At 34.1% G+C, this 21,914-nt stretch overlaps 1 protein-coding gene across 4 annotated transcripts in view; it reads left to right on the top strand.

Annotated features, from left to right (window-relative positions):
- Positions 1-8,878, top strand: part of TRIQK (triple QxxK/R motif containing) — a 105,975-nt gene extending 97,097 nt beyond the window's left edge. For all 4 annotated transcript variants that reach the window (XM_013969332.2, XM_013969330.2, XM_018058208.1 and 1 more), the window contains 2 exons: positions 160-245; positions 5,476-8,878. In XM_013969332.2, coding sequence (XP_013824786.1) covers positions 160-245; positions 5,476-5,589 — 200 coding nt within the window. In that variant the 3' untranslated portion in view covers positions 5,590-8,878. The remainder of the gene's footprint in view (positions 1-159; positions 246-5,475) is intronic.

Here is a 21,914-nt window from a genome sequence, read left to right as displayed (position 1 = left end):
AAAAGTTGACCTTTTAGGGTGGCCAGTTTATGGTGTCTGTAACTGGGAGTTACTTTGCAACTTTGTGTTCCAGATTTACTCTATTTAAAAGTTATTTGACGTTTCAGATGGCTATTACACTTGAATTATAGCTCATTGTCTGAAATTATTTCTTTTTAGGTAAACAGGATTATAAAAAAACCAAACCTATTTTACGAGCAACTAAATTAAAAGCAGAAGCAAAGAAAACAGCAATTGGCATAAAGGTACCTGTATTTGCTAACTTTAAAATTTGATATATTGCCTGCCACTTCATTTTCTAAAATGGATTGCATAAATGTTGAATTCTAAATGTTTTTTGACGTTTTAAAATCTAAGTCAAATGCCAGAATTAGAGGCTTTTGAAAAGAATTTACTTAATGAGAAACATCCTTCCCATTCTAAGATTTTATCAGGTCTTAGATTAAGACCCAATATCACTTAAGAGAACCAATTACACTTAAAGTTGCAACTTTAAGTTCTGTAGCTTCTGTTTCAGTTCAGTGATATATGTGGCCTGGATCAAAAACTTTTCTCATTTGCAAAACATTTCACTTTATGGTTGTTTATATTTTAATTATAATTGTATATACTCAGATCACTTCATGTATTAGTTTAGTTGTCAGTACTCTCGATGATGAAATTCTAATGATGTTCCCAGACGATGTTCTTTTAAAAAACCAGTGTTTTTACTGCTTAAGAAGGATAAAAGCTATTGAGAATGATGTTAACAGATAATCCAATGTGCTATCACAATGAAGTTCAACAAAATTACATTTACGTTATTACTCATGTCAACTCTGCCAAATATTTAGAGTAAAATTAAACTATAAATAGAAAAATTATTTTGGTGGCTCCAGTGTCAAATGTGTAAAGTTAAAGTGGCTAGTACATATATTTTATTTAAGTATTAAAATGTTAAAAGGAGATTTTGGTTTTTATCTGGCAGATGAAAAATCAATTTTTCTAAGTTATAGCTTATAGCAAATGCCAAGGTATTACTACCAAGCTGCAACAGCTGTTGAACTGCCAGATGATATATTTGGTTGTCTTCCAGAATTTGCTATTATGATCACAAAACACTGCCTTCTTTTTACTCCTGATTGCTGATTTTGATCAAGCATTGCCGTGTTCACAATAGCCTCCTCAGTTAGTTCTGTGTGTCGGTTTTTAATGAAGAAAATAGAAATAGTGAATTACCTTTTTGTTTAAAAGAGAGATGATTGATCTTTTGAAGTTTTCTTCTAATTTCACATGAAATTTCATTCATCTTTAAAATTATTTCTATGACGTGAACTTTCTAAAACCAGTGCTTATTTCCTTACTTTGCGGTTAGTTACCCGATGACTGTCTTTTGTAGTGAGAGCATTGTCTTGTCATTTTCCAGGAAAGCAATGTGTCATTTACTTTTATCTTTCACAATATAGTACTTTGCTTTTGTTTTGTCAGAAAAATATTGGGGTAGTACACTCTACTTGCGGCACAATATAATGAGAAACTATAAGTTAGAATTTGAAAACCAGTGCCGCCGCGCATTTATTGATGTATACCACTTTCCCATACACTTCCTTTTTCATTTGGTCTTGTAAGTTTTGCTGTGGTTTTACTTGGAGGAAATAACCATGTTTCTAGTATAAGTCTACTTTACAGTGCAGTCATTTAATGTATTTTTTCAAAACAATGTAAAATTTATCTCTTACGAGAAAAAAAATTGTTCTTAGATTTCATTTATGATTTAAAGCACGTACAGAAAAATTTTTGACCTCAAAAACGTAGCTCCTTTTTAATAAACTAGCATACCATTTTGATTTGTAAACCTGTGAAAAACAAAAACCTTAGCCTTAAACATCATTTACTTTGTTTGAAAATTTATGTGAAATGCCCATTAAAATGATAGGAAACTTTTTAGAATCAGAACCATGGAGGTGTTTTACATTTCAAATCTAGCGTACTAATTAGCTTGCCCTGTCAAACTTTGATTGCCTTCTCATTTTTAGCATAGTATTTTAAATAACGAAGTTTCTTTCAGGATTTCCATTTAATGCTATTTAATTTCCCTGGTGAGTGATTTTATCCATACCGATAATGTCAGAGAAGCAACTAAGAACTAACGAACATCAGACATGTTTGACTCTTACCTAGTTAATACAGGATGACCGTAATGTTATCTTTTATCACTTGACTACTTAGTTTTTAGAGGGAATCATAGTTACACTCTTCAAATAATGTAAATATATAGAAAATGTGAACAGCTGCATGGAATAGAAAAATAACAGCAATGATGACATTGAACACAAAATAAAGAGGCCTAGAATCACTTGCTTCTTTCCTCTAATGTTATAATGATGCAGAGTCTAAGATAGCACATTGTAAAATGGATTTTATGCCATTTACCTCACAGAATATTTGGGAGAGTTAAGTAATACAATGATACAATTAAAACACTTAACATAAATATGTGCTTGAACTAGGTATTACTGGTTTGCATAAATAAGACTTTCCTTGGATGCTTGTCATTGGCCTAAACATCCCCTACTTCAACTAAGTCTGCCTTGTGTGACTATACTACGTATTACAAAACGTTCTTAGTTTTGTTGTGAAGATAGTATTGTGGATGTTATTGCAGTAAAGTTTTCAAAGCAGTCTATAATTTTAATATATACCTTACTTATGAATTATATAAATCTGACTCAATCCTTCATTATCTATTTAGAAATTGTATTACCATATTGTAGAACCTGTGAAAGGAAAGAAAAGACATAATTATTTTGGAGAAATTTTTATAAGAAACCACTTGCAGATTTCAGTAGCATCTAAAATCAATTGATTGAGGAATCATGGATATGAGATATAAAAATTGCACAGTAGGGTACCTTACCCTCAGGGGCTTCCAGTGCATTTTAATAAATGAATGTTTAGCAACAGAAAAATTCAAGGAACAGTAATGATTCAGAATAAGACACGAATATGGCTGCTTCAAAATGTGAATTAATTTCTATTGTGAAGCTATTTTTGGTTCCTGTGTCTTACCAATGTAAACAAAATAATTTATGACCCAGTAAAGTGTACCACCTACAAAATATTTGCATGACTAATATTTGCTGTTTGGTTGCTGTTCAGTTTGAAAGCTTTTTTCAAGAATTGCAAATTAGTAAAAAAATAATTTTAGAATGTAAATACCTGTTTCCTAGTATTTACAAGGAAAAAATAATCTTTATTTATTAAGTAGTTTATTAAGTTTAAGAAAATAATAATAAAATAATAAGGATCAAAATTTGATTTATCTGTTATATAAATGACATATTCAAATGTCAACCACATCTTGCTAACATGAGCCACCTGGAATTATTATTTTTGTTCTTTTTTGTTATTTCTGATCTAAAGCTAAAAATGGCCAAGGGCAAGGAGTGTCGTCTTAGGGATATAAGTTATGATTTGCATAACCAGCATTCTGAAGGCAGTGTTTTCCAATTTTACCAGTTTTAACCTTCCAAACATGCAGTCCCCACAGTAATAATCTCTTTAACAGAAAAGGGACATTTTGATGAAAATGATTTGCTGTACCTCCTCATCTAATACTTCTTGAGCCTCACCTGCATAACGTAGTATAGTGAATAGACTTAATTGAATTAATAGATCCTCTGAAGTTGTATTCTATGAATGGTCTCCACTTTTACCCTTAAACCTCTTTTTTATGCCTCTGGATATTCTAAAAATGTACAATGAAGGTGAAACAATGTTGCTTGAAAGGATAAGAAGGAGTTGAAAAGCAGCAATTAGAGGTGATTATTAGTGAGAATGAGAATCATGGCCTCCAATCAAGAGTAAAAACTTTATTCTTGTGTTAAGCTAATGTGAACGGTGACTGCTGTTGAACAGTTTTGTTGTCCACTACATAGAACAGATGGAGTTTGCAGTTGTGTGTCACTTGTTCATTACATCCTCTTAAAATTAGTAGCTGTGTAACCAGATGGGTCTGGGAGCACAGCTGTGGATACAAGAAAATAAATGAAACCTGTCTGATGCTGCCGTGCCCTTTTGAGATGCCAAAGTATTCCAACTGCAACAGAGAAAAATTCACTTTAATTTGACATTATATTGATAGAGTAATTTTTGTTTTGTTTTGATTTCATTAAAGTAGATTTAGAAATCGAATCTTACAAAAATAGTTGACACTAAATCTTTCAACCCCATGATTTTCATTAATATTAATTTTTATAGTTTTCAGATCCAAAAATGTAATTTTTTGGAAAGCTAAAAATCTGTATAAAATATCCACTTGTAATTTCAAAATTCAGGTAAAAATGACATGTTTATTATAAACCAAATTGATTTTATTGTCTTTAAAGTTTATTAAGTGGCATATGAAAAGCTATATTTGTTTTAAGTGCAAGTAAATGGTTTCTCCATAAAATAGTATCAGGAAGGGGTGTGATATGAAAGTGAAAATTAGAAGGGAATATTTAAGCCCTTTAAGATACTGTACTAGCACTATTTGTTCTTTTTCCTGTTTAGCCAAGTGATATGCTAACATTGAGAAAATTCCTTCATGGTATGTCTCTATATCAATACAAAAAGTTTATAGATTTTCTAAAAAATAATATGATTTTGCTGTTGTGTATGTGGTAAACTTCCTGGCGATTATTTCAACATAATCAATATAATCTGCATCAGATCACTAAGTGAAGTACCCAGGACCATCCTTCATAGTTGTGATAATTCTATCGTATCATATCATGCTTCATGATCCAAGAGTATTGAGTTTGGTTCTGCCACATTGTAAACTATAGAATTTAGAGTTAAAAATAAGAGTTTTAACAAAATAATATTTAATAAGGATGTTTATGGGCTTCCCAGGTGGCGCTAGTGCAGGGACATAATCTAGAAACTTGTTATAGTTGTTTCTTCCCTTTAGAAAAGGAATGATCATTTTAGAATCTGTGTCCAATTGCTATAACTAATAATTAATGTGTTGAAGCAAGAAATACAGAGAAAGATAAACTGTGTAGGCAGAAACTATACTGCTTGCATCCAACATTTTGATATCTAAGCTATGAAAATATATTAAAATTATAAATGTTAATGTTACTATTAGAAAGATACAAGCTAAATAAAAGTAATAACAGGTATAAATATACTTCTGTTATTATACCCACTGATGTTGTTGTTTAGTCACTAAGTCATATCTGACTCTTTTGCGACCCCATGGCCTGTAGCCCACCAGGCTCCTCTGTCCGTGGGATTTTCCAGGCCACCAGGGAAGCCCACGCACTGTTGTACTTGCCATTATAATAGGTGTCCTCAACCGCAAAATAAGTTTCTTTGCTTAATGACAGAAAATGTTAAACAAAAACAATGTGATTATTGTAGACTTTTTTTTTAATGTCATGAAACTGTAAACATTAACCAATCGCATTTCATGAATTTCAAATCTACTTTTTTTTTTTCCTTCCTCAGGAAGTTGGCCTTGTGCTTGCAGCTATACTGGCCCTCCTGCTGGCTTTCTATGCTTTCTTTTATCTCAGACTGTCCACAGATGTTGACCCTGATCTGGAACCAGATGAAGATTAGTTGAGCAGCAATCAATGCATGAAAAGGAAATAATTTTATAAAAGCACCTCTAGGGACCAATACTTTCTGAAATACTGAGACAGCAAGATCTTGAATTTTTTTCTGCTGGTATTTTCAGTTTGCAGATTTTAAAATTTAAAAAAAATAAAAAAATTAAGTAGTTGCATAGGATATCAAGAAAAGAACCTTGCCTAGCAATGTAGTAGTGCTACCAGATACTTTTATAAATCTTTCTACTTTGACAGGCAACCTATTCATGGTGCATTTTGATAAAATGGGAAACAGATCCTAAATTCTTCGGATGTCTTAGGCAATTTATGTGTATAACTCCATCACTTGCAGATTACCAAATCTGTTTTGTTCGTATACATCATGAGTGGAAGTATATATCCTCATTTCCAGAAGCATTCTTTAGTCACATTGAGCGCCTAAGAAGGAATGAAAAGTCATGGGAAATTTTTCATTTCACAAAGAAGCCGTGCTTTCTTTCCAGACATATTTTATATCATTAGACTATCTGCACATGCATCTACAGTAATCTTTTTCCTTCTTTGCCAACTGTTCATTGCACATGTGCTCCATCAGAAATGGCACCTGGATGACAGAAGCTCAAAGAGTCACATATGTCTCTAAAGTAGAGTTCCTTTCCTCTTGGGCTGTCTGAACTGGTGTAAACAGAAAGTTCAGTGGATCTTGATTTTAATTAACTTATTACTCTACTAATATAAACTTGGAATCCTTTTTTAATTATGTTGTTCTGGCTGCTTGCTGTATCAGTTTGCCCCTCTTGTTAGAGAGTAACAATCTGTCATCTAACTGTGCAGTCTTTTTCATACAACAGTAATAGCAGAAGTCCTACCTACTCAGAGGCAGTTTCTTGGGTTGTCTCATATCTGAACAATACAGACTTGTTTTACAAAACTGTACTTTGCCTCTAGGGAATTAAATCAATTAAGACTCTCTTGTGAAAAGCAAGTAATAGAAGGAAATATGTGTCTTATATTACCTGCATATGGAGTTTTTTGTTTATATGATTTTTCAAGGTATTTTACATTTGTTGGGTTATAATGACTAATGTATTCAATATTTTTTACTGGTAGTGGATTTTTAAAATATTTTTACAGCACACAAATACATTAAGCTTAGAAAATGGAAAAATATGTGTCCACAGCAGAGTCGTTAGTTACTACCTTATATAAGTATGTGTAGAAAATGAATAGTTTGCAACGTGTTCTTAAGGCGTTTTATAGTGTATTTATAAAGACTGAATAAAATGTTAAGATTGTTTCCATACTCACATACTCACCAAGAGAACAAAGTTTTGATAAATATCTTTGTGACTTTTGCAGATAGTTGAATATGGCTGTATAGCATTTTGTTCTATAGAATTTTTTCAAGTCGTTTAATTTACTTCATTAGCATGCAAACAGCCAAAAGATCCAGTATCCTCATAGATACTTTTTGTCAAACAGCTGAGGGCAGAATTTAGCCAATGCTATTTACTGGATTCTTCGCCTTGAAATCACAAACTTAAGAGACAGACCAAGAGTTCCTATACACTCACCATAGTGGACCAATCCAAGTGGCATTTTTAGGAAAGGTTGCAGCATTTAATGCCATGTGGTATGTCTGTTTGTGAAGTGGGTGGCAAGGGAATATCCAAGCTGGCATTTTGGATATGATGGGTCTTTTACTTTCCTGAGTGACATGCCACATGTCAAGAAATACTGTTTTCCCTTACTCCTATCACATTTACGTGAACAATTTTCATTTAGTTATTTTCCCTCCCATCTGGTGCTAAATGCAGTCGTATTAAATAAAGATTATATCTAATTTCAGTGGTAATTTAAATGCAAGGATATGTAATACTTGTTTATTAGATACCTATCCAAGTGAGATATAACAGAATCTATAGTATTTAAAATACATGATTATGCTCTTAGAAATGTTTGAAAATTCATTATTACTCTGAAAAAATAATTTATTATCCTGTTCTACCTTTGAGGTATTCTTTGGGAGAAAATGTTGTTTTTGATAATAATGAATATTAGGCTAAACACAGTATGATTATAGGCAAGTTTCATTACATAGTTGTACCAATACTCTGAATCTATGGCTGGTCTGTTTGTATGACTGACTGACTTATGGTAAGTTCTAAGAGCTAAATTCTGATTTTAATAAATAGCAGGTAAAGTGAGACAGTGTATGTTTACAATACACTATTTTTGTGAAGTCCACATTTTTCAAACTTGCCTTAGTTATAAAGCAGCAGTTTTTTTATAAAGAAATCCCAAGTTGAAGTCTAGTTTGAATCTTTGAGGTCAGAGAGGTGTTATCCAGCCTGTGGTTTCAGGGCACTACACTTTTGAATAGTGAGGGGTATTTGGTGTAAGTCTGAGACTGGCACCAGACAAATTTTAGGAGTCGGTTTTTCCCCTGCAATAATTCATCGCTCAGAATAATTCAGAAGACAAAAACAGAAAAATTTAATTACTTTTCAGAATGTTAGAATCTGTTAACATGCTGTTTCTGCGGGAAAAATTAATTTCAACTAATGCAGCTGGACTTAATGTACAACCTAGGAAATGTTATGAATGAAGTGAAAATGGTTATTGCATCTTACCTTGCATGCAAGATAAAGAAAATGTAAATTCATCTGAGAGGAGATGTAAAAATATTACCTCAACTAGAATTTCTTTTGAAACAAATGTACTAAAAGCCTATTTTAGTACAGAGTTGGACACGACTGAGCGACTGAACTGAACTGAACTGATGAGGTTTGTTGTTTTAAGGTGACAAAATACTTGAAGATTTTCTAATCTTTTTCAATTTTTCATAAAATAGAAATATTTCCATTTCAACTGATGATTACAAAGTCCTGAGAATATATTCTTATTTTTCTGTAATTTCGGTAGTGTAGTGATCTGCATATATTTAATAAATGCATGTTAAAATTAATCTCTTTTAGTCTTCTCAGAGCCTGGCACAATTTTTGCATGTGATATATGGTCAAAAATTATTTGCATTTAATAAATAAAACTTAAAATCACAATATTTTTCAACTCAGCACTTAGCATTTATGATCTTTGCTTGTATTGGGGCACATATACATTTAATCCTGGTTTTCTTGATGATCAAGACAACTAGCATTAGATCTATTATAAAACAGAAATATTGCTCTTTTTTAGGAAGTCAAATATATTATTCTGATCTTAATCATCATTCAAAATCATACTCATTGTTTTAAATTTAACTTGGTCTAAATCTTCACTCTTACTGAAAATAAAACTAAATTTTCATTATAATGCTTATATTTATGTGAAAATGAACATGCTTTATTTTTCCAGATTCTGAAATTATATAGTCATGATAATTGAGTAGAACAAGTTATACTTTAGATAGGCTTCAGAAATAAACTTCTGGAAATTAAACAGATTTTAAATGTTAATATATTTCCTCCATAAATAAGGTTGTTGAGCCAGAGGCTAATCTAAGATAAGCTTTTATTTTCTTGTTACCAACAATTAGGCTTCTTTACACTTACCTGAGGCTTCTCTGGGGAGATTCGCACCACTTCTCCCTTAGCAGCACTGCCTTCTTTTATTAGAATTGCTCCAGTGCAGTCTGGTTAGGATGTTTGCTAGATTTTGTTCCACTGACACCGTATCTAAAATCAGTACAACCTACAGAAAATATTGTAGCGGATGAATCCAGTGCCTACAGAGACACTTTGCTATTTTGTATAGGTTGTAGCTATACAGGTAAATATAGAGGGAACTGGGAGAGTTGCTTAAAGAACTATACCAGTGTGGAAATATCTATAGTGGGTCAGTAAATGTATTTAATACAATTGAACTGCTGTCATATTCAGCACTGTGCCTCCTTGTTAAACAAAATTTTTTTATCCCTAGCAACAGACATGAGATCCGTATTTCAAGAAAAATAAGATACTTCACTTGCCAGAAGATTTTTTGATGACAGTACCCCCTCCTATTCTTCATTTTTTAAAACAACAACCAAATTGGTGGGGAGGCAGCCAAAATTTGAGGTACCAATGCCTCTCGAACAGATGTCGCACCATTATTTTTTAGCTCGTTTAGATGAATAAACATGTTAAACTGTGAAGTATTACATTTTAGATTTTTTCATTAAAAAAAGAGACAATCTGTTTACTGTCCTAATTGAGACAACAATCCTTGTGGTTGCCAGTTTTGGCAGTCATAACAATGAACTATAAATATTTGGACCCACCAAGTAAATGGTGGCTATAAAGGCTATAGCATGTGTAAAGTTCTGTTTTCATGGGCACCCATCTTAGTATGGCATTTTTTTTCTGACTTCTTCAAATACAATTGTTTGTGTAAATGTGAAGTTTCATGGTAAGCCTAAAAGAAATTGATTTCAATATCTAATTTTGTTCTAGTTTATCATCCTTTTCAGTGTTCAGCTATCCATCTGCTTGTAACAAATTGCTTCTGCAGTTGCTCTGTTGAATGTGACAAGGCAGGTCTTCATTGGCTTGTCTTCTCTGTACATCCTAGGATAACACAAAATTCAGAGGTCTTTTTTCTCCCCCTATTTTCATATTTATAAAGTGAAGGTAAAGGCATTTTTAAAACTCTCTTAAATTGTAGCAGTTTTTAAAAAGAAAGTTTTATAAATAAAACATGACCAAATATAACTCTTGGTATAGTGACCTATGATGGAGGTCATAGTGTTAGCCCATATTGGTATGCTGTACATAAAACAACAGGTGTGAGAAGTTGGTGGACCAAAGAGAAATAACCCAGACATTAAAAACTTACTTATTGCACTAGCGCCTACACATCTGTGATCAAGACAGTGCCCTTCTCGGCATCTTACTTGAGTTATCTTGTTTGCTTACTCTTTACCATCTCCCCTATCTGCCTCAGTTCTAAATTCTCAGCAATCTTCTCTGTTTGTATGAACCTCACATGTACTTTGTCATGCTTAACTGGTGCATACTATATTAACTACCTCTACATATCTACCATTTTACTTAGAAATATCACTGATCCTTCACTTTTTTTTTTCGATTGTCTTTCTTCTTACCTGCTTTCTTTATCTGTCACTAAATACAGGTATTACACAAAGCTAGAGAGAAGAGTACAGTGAACCTCAAGCCACCCATCACCTAGTTTCAACAACTACCAATGTTTTGCCACTCTTTTTATATACTCCACCCATTTTCTTCTGTAACCTGAGGTATTTTAAAGCAAATTTCAAAAATGCTGACATTTTTGTCTGCAAATACCTCACTGTGCGTTCCTGAAAGTACTTTGGTATTTTGCTTTTGTTTTCTGTTAGGTATTTTTTTTCTTTAGTTACTAAGCTAATCAAATTAAATAATTAGTTCCTCATATGACTTAATACCAAGGCGAGAGTCAAATGTCCTTAATTGTCTCTAAGATATCTATTTGATAGGTTTTGAATCAAGATCTGTACTACCTTTGTTTGTATGTCTCTTAAATTCTTTTAAAGCTGACCCTTGAACAATATGAGGACTAATCTGCCTCTAACTTATAGTCAGCCCTCCATATTCCTGGTTCCTCCATCCACATCTAAAGATTCAGCCAACCATAGATCGTGTAGTAGTATTTACTATTGAAAAATATTCCACATGTAAGTGGGCGCCTGCAGTTCAAACCCACGTTGTTCAGGAGTCAACTGTATTCAGCAACAAACCTCTCTTTCTTTCATGCCATTGGTTCTTGAAAAAACCAAGTTATTAGTCTTTCTGAATGTTCAACTTTCTAGATTTGGCCTTTTTCATTTTATTATTCATTGTTTTCCCTTTATTTTTCCTATTTTCTGAAAAATAGAAGTTAAGTTTTAAGTTAGATTAGATCCAGACAATTTTGTTGTCATTTGTTTTTAAAGCAAGGGTACTTCATAATTCCTCATGAGACACATGATATCTGCTTGTCTCACGGCAATGCCAAAATTTGTTGCTGGATTCATGTGCTAGTAGCCTGATTCCCTCCAAAATAAGGTTTCACATCAAGGTTTTACCTAAAGCTTTTTAATCCATTCATAATTGTTTCCTAGGTTATTAATCTCATTAGGCATTTCAAACTGGTGATTTTCCATCATTCCTTTAGCATATGTTAAGTGAAATTACAAACAATTCCTACCAATTATTTGGTTAACTTAAACAGCTTAAAGAAATCCAAATGTAAGAGTAATGACTTAGTACTCTTAACTATGGCCAATGGAGATGTACCATTGTTGTTCCAGTTGTTTTTTATTATCATTATAAAGGCATAGATTTTACATATGTGATATGATTCAATCCATTGCAATCTTTGTTCTTTTCAGTACTGAAATGAGAATTATGTTATCATGCTTCATATTATTAAAATCATGAAAGCTTCATGTTTTTACACTATTTTAAGTTATTCTGAAAGTGACAGCCAGTTAGTCAGATTTTTAAAATAGCAGGAATAAGTAGTAAATGTGGGGAAAAGTATTATATTTGCATATTATATGATTGACTAGAAAACTGAGAAAATATTAAGATTTATGTAGCATGCTCTTTTAGAAAAATATTTGTGAAATCAATAGCTTTATCTATCTATACAATAATTAGCTAAATATAATAGCATGAAAATATCTTTTACAATTGCAATCAAAACTATAGAATTATCTAGAAGAAAATCAGCAAAAGTATGAAGAGAATTCATTGGATAAAACAATGTAACAGGGTGACATAATGAAACTTTAAAAAAAGAATTAATAAAAATAGTCTTCTGCTCTGGAAATAGAAAAGAGAACCTTAACCCATCAGATATGAAAGTGTATTATAAAGTTATAATACATAAAATAATATCATTGTCAAGGAAAAGTAGACAAACCAATAGAAAAAGTGCAATGTCCAGAAATAGATCAAAATATGAATATTCATTGAATGTTTTCTATAAGTCAGGAGGATATAAATGTTATTTATTAAATACACTAACTGAATATCCATCTGGAAATTAAAAGATGCCTAAACCATGACTTAAAATTAATTTCTGATTTAATTTGATTTCTGTATGAAAATGAAATGATAAAAAGTATTAGAAGAAATTATAGATATTTTTAGAAGCTCTTAGTAGGGAAATTATTTCTGGGCATTGATTCATGAGTCAGAAGCCATAAAGGAAATACTGCTGGTTTATAACACATTAAATTAAAATCTAACACACAAGCCAGTACCCAGTGTTAATTAAAGATGTGAAGAAACAGTCTCTTTCATACACTGCTTCGGGGAATAGTAATCTCACACACTTTCTGGAAGAGACTTTTGCAGTGTACTTTAAAACTTCTTAAATTTGATGTATACTTTAAGCATTCTTCATAATGTTAAAAAACAAACAATTAAAGCTATGTAAATGTCCAATACAGGAGTCTTTTTAAATGTCTTTTTACTTCTATAAAATAAAATGTGATGGATTCACTAAAATAGCATGTATTTATATTTAACTGACATGGAGGGAGGTCAGAAAAGTTATAAAGGATTACAAGTGATTATGATACAGTTCTCTCTTTTTTTAATGTATATATGTCTTGGGCTTCCCTGGTGGATCAGTAGTAAAGAATCTGCCTGCAACGTGGGAGACACAGGAGACGCGGGTTGGATCCCTGCGTTGGAAAATCCCCTGGCAGAGCCTGGGGGACTGTGGTTCAAGAGCCTGAGGGACTGGGGTTGCAAAGAGTCGGACGCGACCTAAGCAACTGAGCACGGAACATGTCTCTGTGTTGTAAATGTGTTTGTGTGTTGGAAGAATATTTAGCAAGAATTAAAGAGTATTTCAGAAAAGAACTGATATTGTAATAGGGAAGAACCTTTTGTATCCTATTACCAGTCAATAACTAGAGATATTGCCTATAAGGTTAAGTTATACATAATGACTCATCTCTGGGAATCCTGCCTCCCCAGGTATTGAGTGTTAAGCTAAATTAACCTTTGTTTAGCTCATGGCTTCCTTGGTGGCTGAGATGGAAAAGAGTCTGCCTGCAATGCGGGAGATACAAGAGAGGCAGGTTCAATCCCTGGGTTGGGAATATCCCCTGGAGAAGGAAATGGCAACCCACTCCAGTATTCTTGCCTGGAGAACTCCGTGGACAGAAGAGCCTGGTGGGCTACAGTCCATGGGGTCACAAAGAGTCAGACAGGACTGAGTGGAAAGATTTTAGTTCAACAAGAAACATCCTGACCAGACCCAACCTGTGAATGACTAGACAGAAGAAGAAATTAACACATCTCTTCTGGAGGCTGATGAAAAAATCAGGAAATACTGCATTTTACTCCTTCCCATTTTGGTATAAAAGAAGCCTAAATTCTAACTCAGGCAATGTGGTTCTTTGAGGCATGAGCCCACCATCTTGGTTTGCTGGCTTTCCAGATAAAGTTGTTATTCCTTGCTCCAACAACTTGAATCTCCATTATTGGCCTGTCACGTGTCAAGTGGCATGAGCTTAGACGTGGTAACGATTTGGGGTTTATTCACTTGTTCATTTGAAAAAAATGAACGTTTGCTACATGCCAGAATTGTTTTTGTGCTTTCAACATATCCATAAACATTAAAGAGCAAAAAGGAACAAACAAAAGCAATACTCTTGCTTTCGTGACATGATCTTGAGAGATGGAGATGGCGATGGTTTCATCAAACAGACAGTGTGAAGTGTATTCTAAAGCGAGAGAAAACCAATGAAGGAGGATAAAGGCATACTAGCGCTTGGCCTGTTGCAGCCAAGAGTGGCTGGAACAAAGAGGGCATGAGGTAGATGGAGTGAGAAGGTCATTTGTTAATGTCCCTTTGTACTCACTGTCACCTTCTTTCTTTCCTCTGCCTAAAACTATTTCCTTATATTTAATCTTGGAAAATGCCTACCTATCTATCCGTGAAGACCTCTCTGTTCCCCGATTTTCCTTGCCTTTCCCCTTCCAGTCCCCATCCCTTCCAACTCAAGGCTAGGTGAGGTGATGATTCTTTGTCTTTCAGAGAATTTATTCCATGACAATTATTCATTTATATAATTCTCCAACTGGACTCTGAGGTTGTTCAGTGAGGATTCTGAGTTTTATTGCTGTAACTCAAATGCCAAGAATGCCTCTAGACCCATGGTTTTTGCCGCAGTAAATATTTTTGAATAAATAAATACTACACCCCGTTCTGTAAAACAGGGTTTCTCAGTGTTGGCACTGTTGACATTTTGGGCCAGATAATTCTGTTGTGGGGCCCTGTCCTGTGCATTGGAGGATGCTTAGCCCTATTCTCTACCCTGTATGCAAGTCTATGCCAGTAGGACCTCCTCCTGCCATTGTTTTATTGGAGGTCATCAAGAAGGTGTGAGCACCCATTGATCCATCAATTAGACTAGGGCAACTTTGTATTTTCTGTTGTTTTTGCTTTTTGAGCATGGTTGCTCTGTTATCTGGAGAAGGCAATGGCAACCCACTCCAGTACTCTTGCCTGGAAAATCCCATGGATGAAGGAGCCTGGGTAGGCTGCAGTCCATGGGGTCGCTAAGAGTCAGGCACGACTGAGCGACTTCACTTTCACTTTTCTCTTTCATGCATTGGAAAAGGAAACGGCAACCCACTCCAATGTTCTTGCCTGGAGAATCCCAGGGGTAGGGGAGCCTGATGGGCTGCCGTCTATGGGGTCACACAGAGTCAGACAGGACTGAAGTGACTTAGCAGCAGCTCTGTTATCTGGTGTCTTGTTATTTGGTGTATTGATATTCAAAGTTATTAAATCTTGATTATGAGTTTTGGCTTTTAGCATTGTAGAATGTCTTTGATGCTTTTATATCTGAGTTCTGTGGGGTTTTTAAAATAAAAATGTCACAATTCTTGCAAACTTAGTTTTTTTGATAAATTCTTTCTGTAGCTATAATTTCAACCTTCTGAATCACTGTATGTTAGGTGTGCCTTTACATAGAATTAACAATAGCAGAGTTCAGATTTTTTTATGAGCTGATTTGAAATCTTTTTGGAAATAGCTAAGTGAAACCCATTCACATTTTTCAATATTATTATCAATTCTGCAAATAATTTTATAATTTTATTTTACAGTCATCAAATGTATTGACATATATATGTTTCTGTATTTGATGTGTCTTTGCTTCTAAACATTTTGGTATTTTTGAACACTGGTATTTTTATTTAGAGATTTCACTTATATTCATACATTTTTAATATACTTAATATACATTTTCACAAATAATCTGTTACTCAGTGGATTGTCAAGCTTACATGATACCCTGACCTTCGTCTGTTACCTATAAAGCAGTCAATAATCTTAGACTGCTTTCTCCTTTGTCTTTCGCTTCATCCATCTCTAGTTGTTTTCTCTCTACTTTTCTAGAGCATATTCTTCTACCCTTTTTGGTATTTTACTCTGAAATTTAACTCTAGAATTAAAAATATATGAAATGCTTATCATCAGTTATTTTGCCAAAATTTTCCAGGTTATTTCCTAGTTGAATGAAGCTCAGCCAGCTAAGGAAGGGCTCATCTATAAAGTATTCCCTGGATCCATGAACCTTTTAAGTATTTTTTTTTTCTATTGTCTTTATACTTGAGGCAATATGGTTATTATAAAATACTTGCAATTTTTTTCCTTCAATTCAAAATGTTGCCCCAACATTGCTTTGTTTTTGTTGTTGCTGCCCTTGAAAAGCTTAATGCTAGTCTTTCCCAATTCCCCCTCTATAAGCAAGTAACTTGGTCTTATTGCCTGTATACGGAAAAGGCAATGGCACTCCACTCCAGTACTCTTGCCTGGAAAATCCCATGGGCGGAGAAGCCCGGAAGGCTGCAGTCCATGGGGTCGCTGAGGTTCGGACATGACTGAGCGACTTCACTTTCACTTTTCACTTTCATGCATTGGAGAAGGAAATGGCACCCCACTCCAATGTTCTTGCCTGGAGAATCCCAGGGACGGCGGAGCCTGGTGTGCTGCCATCTATGGGGTCACACAGAGTCAGACATGACTGAAGCGACTTAGCAGCACCCTGAATTCTAATTGTTTTTCTAGGATATGTCCCTCTCTTTTTTTTTTTTTTTCAGTTTCCTAGGCACACAGTGGGCCCTTTAAATATGTAAAAATAATATTTTCTTTGTTCTGAAAAGTTTTCTTCAATTATACTTTCATGTCAGTTATAGAATGTTTTGTTTTTCTTCTTCAGAGACTTCAACTATATATATTTTGAATTCTCTTTTCACGTCTTCCATTTCAAAAGATTTTCCTTGACCCTTTTACTTACTACTTTATTTCACTTTTATCTTCTTGGTTTTCCTGTTTTTCTTGAGTCTCAGTAAATTTTGCTACAATCTATTATATACCTTGGGTATCTTTCAGTGTATTCTCTGTGAGTTGGGCTTTTTTTTTCCAGTTTCTTTCTGCTGAGATCAATCAGCTGCTATGCATTATTCCACATTTTGTCACTGTGGTCTTAAGCTTTAAATTTTCTATTTCTAGTTTATATCTGTAACTACATTTACATCTGCATCTCTATCTACATATCTGCATCTAATTTCCAAATGTTTATTTGAGGATTTTTAGTTCAGTTAAAAATTTGTGTTTTTTGTTGTTGTTGTTTTTTGCTATGAAAATTCTTTAGCAGAAGTGTTTTGATTTGAATTTTCTGTTTTATTCTTCCATTAGCTTTGTATGTAGTTGGCTTGATTTTTTTTCTCTATTTCTAGTCATTTTAGGAATTGAGTCTGTAGTCCAGGATTATCTCTTTACAACAACCTGCTGAAGACAGTTTCTTTAATGAATGTTCTCAGTGGTAGGGGAGACAGGCAGGATTGGCATGCCTTATTTCTTTTTCATTTCTGAAAGATCCTCGGTTTTTCTTTTACCTTCTTTCTCATTTCTGCTACTTCCTCAAAAGCATAATGTTTTCTCTGCTTTTATGATTCTTTATAGGAAGCTATGCTCTTTTCATGCTGCTAACTTCTTCAGTATTACTCAATTTCAAACCTTTCTCCTATAGCTGGTACTGTGAAGTGCCAAATACCAGACCTCAAATGTTGGCACTTAGTATTATTTCCCTTCTCTGGGGTCCATGACTTGTTGATGTGCTCCACTTTTTAATGGTGTGTCTTAAGCAATCCTGAAGGAAATCAGTCCTGAATATTCATTGGGAGGACTTACGCTGAAGCTGAAACTCCACTACTTTGGCCACCTGATGGGAAGGACTGACTCATTGGAAAAGATCCTGATGCTGGGAAAGATTGAAAACAGGAGAAAGGAACGACAGAGGATGAGATGGTTGGATGGCATCACTGACTCAATGGACTTGAGTCTGAGCAAGCTCCAGGAGTTGGTGACGGACAGGGAGGCCTGAAGTGCTGCAGTCCATGGGGTTGCAGAGTCAGACATGACCAAGTGACTGAACTGAAGCTTCCTAATTTTGGAACCCACAGGTTTATATTAGTCTTTTTAAAAATATTTATTTATTCGACTGCATTGGGTCTTACTTGTAGCATGTGAGATCTTTCATTGTGGTACACAGACTCTAGTTGTAACGTGCAGGCTCAGTAATTTAGTAGAGATTTAGTTATTCCGCAATATGTGAAATCTTAGTTCCCTGACCAGGGATCAACCTTCATCCCCTGTAGTGCAAGGCAGATTCTTAACCACTGTATCACTAGGGCAATCTCTTACAGTAGTCGTAAGATGCCTGTTGAAATGTGGTATTTATGTTTCTGTTTACAGCTAACTTTGATTTTGGTATTTTCTCCTTCCTAGTAAGGCTCAATACTTGAGCCATTTATGATTGTATTTGCACTCATATTTTGGTATCATTGGATGGAAAACTTGAGAGATTTCACTTCAGGGGGATATCATTATCTCAATTCCCGTGGTTTTTAAATGAATCTTGAAATTGCTCATTTTCTAGGTTAAATGTACAAAGCCACCTTTGATTTGGTTTCTATAGACCTTATTATATTTTGATTTTTAAAATATTTTTGTGTCTTCTAACTGTATACCCCTAAATGGACTCTATAATTTGAGGGGGGAGATCTTGTAATTTTGATATTCATCCTAGTACCTGCTATACTTTTCGTACACACGATAGTTTCTCTATTAACTGTTTAGTTATTGCAACTCTCATTTATCAATATAAGAAAACTTTTTTATATAAGAAATTCTTGGCAAAATATTTGGGTTCCCTATACATCTTTTCAAAAAGATGTCTTAGGTAAACCTGAGAAATATCTTCTAAAAGCTATTTCTTAAAGTATCTTGAGAATTTCTCTAAAAGAAGCCATGTTTTAAAAGAAACACAAATATGTGAACATATTCTCATGAAAAAGATGGAAATAATACAGACTAAGTAGTTTCTCCAATTCATTTTTTTCAATAATTTCTCTGTGAAAAATAAGTGGAAACCTATAAATTTTGTTCATTTTAACATGTGTAAAAATTAAAGCAGCAAGCAATAAGAAAATATAACACATTTTTGTAATCTCTGCTATTTATTAATTCATTTAATTTAAATGCAAATTATATGTTTTAATAATCATAAATTGCTTGGCATCAGGTTGTTCCTAGTAATGAGCAGTGCAAGAGATGGCACTTTTTTGAAATTCTAATAAAGCATTCCACGGAGCCCTTTTCCTTTGTGAGCATGGTTGCCCCCTTGAAACATCCTGCAATACAGAGCTGAAATGATTTAAAACCTCAGAAGAAGGTTTTTAAGGTTGGAATAGGAAGCCACTCTTGGCTTCATGGCCATATCTGAACCACTGAAGTTAAGAAGTAATTTCAAATCAATCTGTAGAAAGATTTTACCTCTGATCATGAGCAAACAGAAGCCTTCTCTCCAGTAGGTGTCAGGAGTCATGTGATGGACACTAATGATGTCTGCTGCCTTTTATCATCTGTCAGGAACGACACACATTTATTTCCACACAGGCAGTGAGAACATTTAATGAAACAAAACAGCATTATCGAGCTCCAGGTTTTCCAATTCTCTTTGGTGCTAGAAATGAAGCTCTAGGTTCATTAAATTGTGGCTTGTGGAGGTATACTACAATTATAATCCACCGAACCAAAAATTATAATAAGATCCCAAAGTGAGGCTTTAATATATACAGACCTCCTCTCTCTATTTCAAAAGTTCAAGTTAATTCAGCAAATATCACAGGCTTAGAATATATATATATATAATAATTATAGGAAAAATACAAAAATAAATTTAAAAATAACCAGAATCATATTGTCCATAACTATACCCTAATAATATCTATACATTAATTAGTTTGCTTTTAGCCTTCTAGACTTTATACTTTCATATTATAAAATATGCAATATATTTGTTCACAGATCTCAATAGCCTGTGACTACAGTAATACCCAAATTTTTGCTGTCTTTAATGAAAAGATACACAAATGTAGACGTATACAGGCCTATCATATTGCTTTATTCTTATTTATTCATTCTTTCAACAAATATTTACTACATTTCTGCTAGAAGTAAGGCATTTTTTAACAACTGGAAATATAGCAGCCAAAAATAATAAAATCGAGGTCCACATAGAGCTCATATTCTGGAGGAGTAAGTGAGCAGAAATAGACAATGAACAAATTAAAAAATATGTACAAATATATAAACATAATATGCCAGGTGATAAGAAGTGCTGTGGAGAAGAAGAAGGTCAGGGGCTTGGAAAGGAGTGTCTCTTCACTCAACTTGCTCTACCAGAGCCACGATTCAGGCTCTTCCTGATTTGGCCAAATACACTTCCACCAGAGGGCCTTTGCACTGACTTACGTCTGTTTGACTTCTTCCTTCATCTCTAATCTTTGCTCAAGTGACACCTTCTGAATGAGGCAAACCCTAACTAGTCTGCTTAAAATTGCAACCTGATGCCATATCCTCTCCCCAACGCTTCTAAACTTACTGTATTTGGTCACTCCCTTGCCTACTTTTTCACTTCTCCTGATGCTTTGCAGCCTCCCTTTTCTCTCTCTGCCCTTAACTTGCCAGTGTTCCTCAGAGGTCCATTTGTGATCCTCTCAGCACAACTCTGTCTTTAATCTGAGTCCCTGGTTCCAGTCTAATTAAATTGAATGAAATTCATTCATTCCCCAGTGCTCACCTATGTTTTTCTTCTCTTTGGCCACACTGTCCTTACTCTCTGGATTCTTTTTGTGCTTTCACCATCAACCCACTGTCAGATCTGTAGTACTAGTCCTTTCAGACTCAACTGGAATAGCCTGTCCCTTCCTCCCCAGAGCATCTCAGCTTCAGTAAGGGGCTGACCACAGCCCAGCAAGCATTAGCATTCATCATATGCTCTATTATCCCCCTGTAGGCTGGCCCCATGTCTGATTCATCTTTTCCTGCACTGGCCTTAGATAGCTAAGATTCAGTAAATGGGCTATTATACTGGCACAATAATAATCACTAGGAAAATGCCACTTAGTTAGCAACTTCCTGAATACCTAGCAGACTCTGAAATTAAGAAGTGAGCACACTAATTCCTGTCCTGTTGAAAACATTGTGCTTGATGAAACCACTCAGTGAGTGATGGGTATGGCACAGCATCACTGAGAAGCAGGTATCTTTTTCATATTCTGAATAACCAGACATGAAAATATAGGAACATATATATATATATATAAAATATATAAAACAAATTTACAAATATGCAAATTAGTTATCTTTTCTTCAATTACTTTCAATGAACTATTTATATGTACATCAATACTGTTTTTTCACATGTTTTTATAATGTTTCACACATCTATTATGTATGACTTCACAGTTCTGTGAGTACCTTGGAAGAGCTCACTCTGAAATAAAATTAACATTAATGATGACTAATAACAATTTAATGAGGCATTATATTAACATGAGAAGATTAGGACTTATTACTAATATTCCTCATATGATAATTTCTTTGATGATTTTAAAATTTGTCATGTTATTGTATTGGCCCCTTTTCCTTAAGCATTGCTTTGTCTTGCAACTACCAAGACTACAACATTTTATTAGCTAGTTATAATAGTAACAATAAAAGCTACCATTTACTGAGCACTGTGCCAGTGAAGTCTACTGGTAGGCACTTCATGTGTATCATTTTCTTTGATCCTTACAGAACCCCAGGAAGTAAACCATATTGTTATCCCCATCTTGCATTGAAACTGAGGCTTAGAAAAGTGAAGTGATTTTTCAAGGTCGTGATCTGGAAGCAATGAATCTAAGTTTTCAAAATAAAAATGTCTGATTTTAGAGCCAGTCTTTAAACCATGCTTTTCAGCTTCTAAATATCTTTGCTGTCAGTAAGACATATTTG

Source organism: Capra hircus, chromosome 14 (assembly GCF_001704415.2).
Source record: "Capra hircus breed San Clemente chromosome 14, ASM170441v1, whole genome shotgun sequence".
NCBI classification, from domain to species: domain Eukaryota; kingdom Metazoa; phylum Chordata; class Mammalia; order Artiodactyla; family Bovidae; genus Capra; species Capra hircus.
The sequence above is the reverse complement of the archived record's forward strand: the minus strand, read 5'-3'. Positions and strand labels throughout refer to the sequence as shown.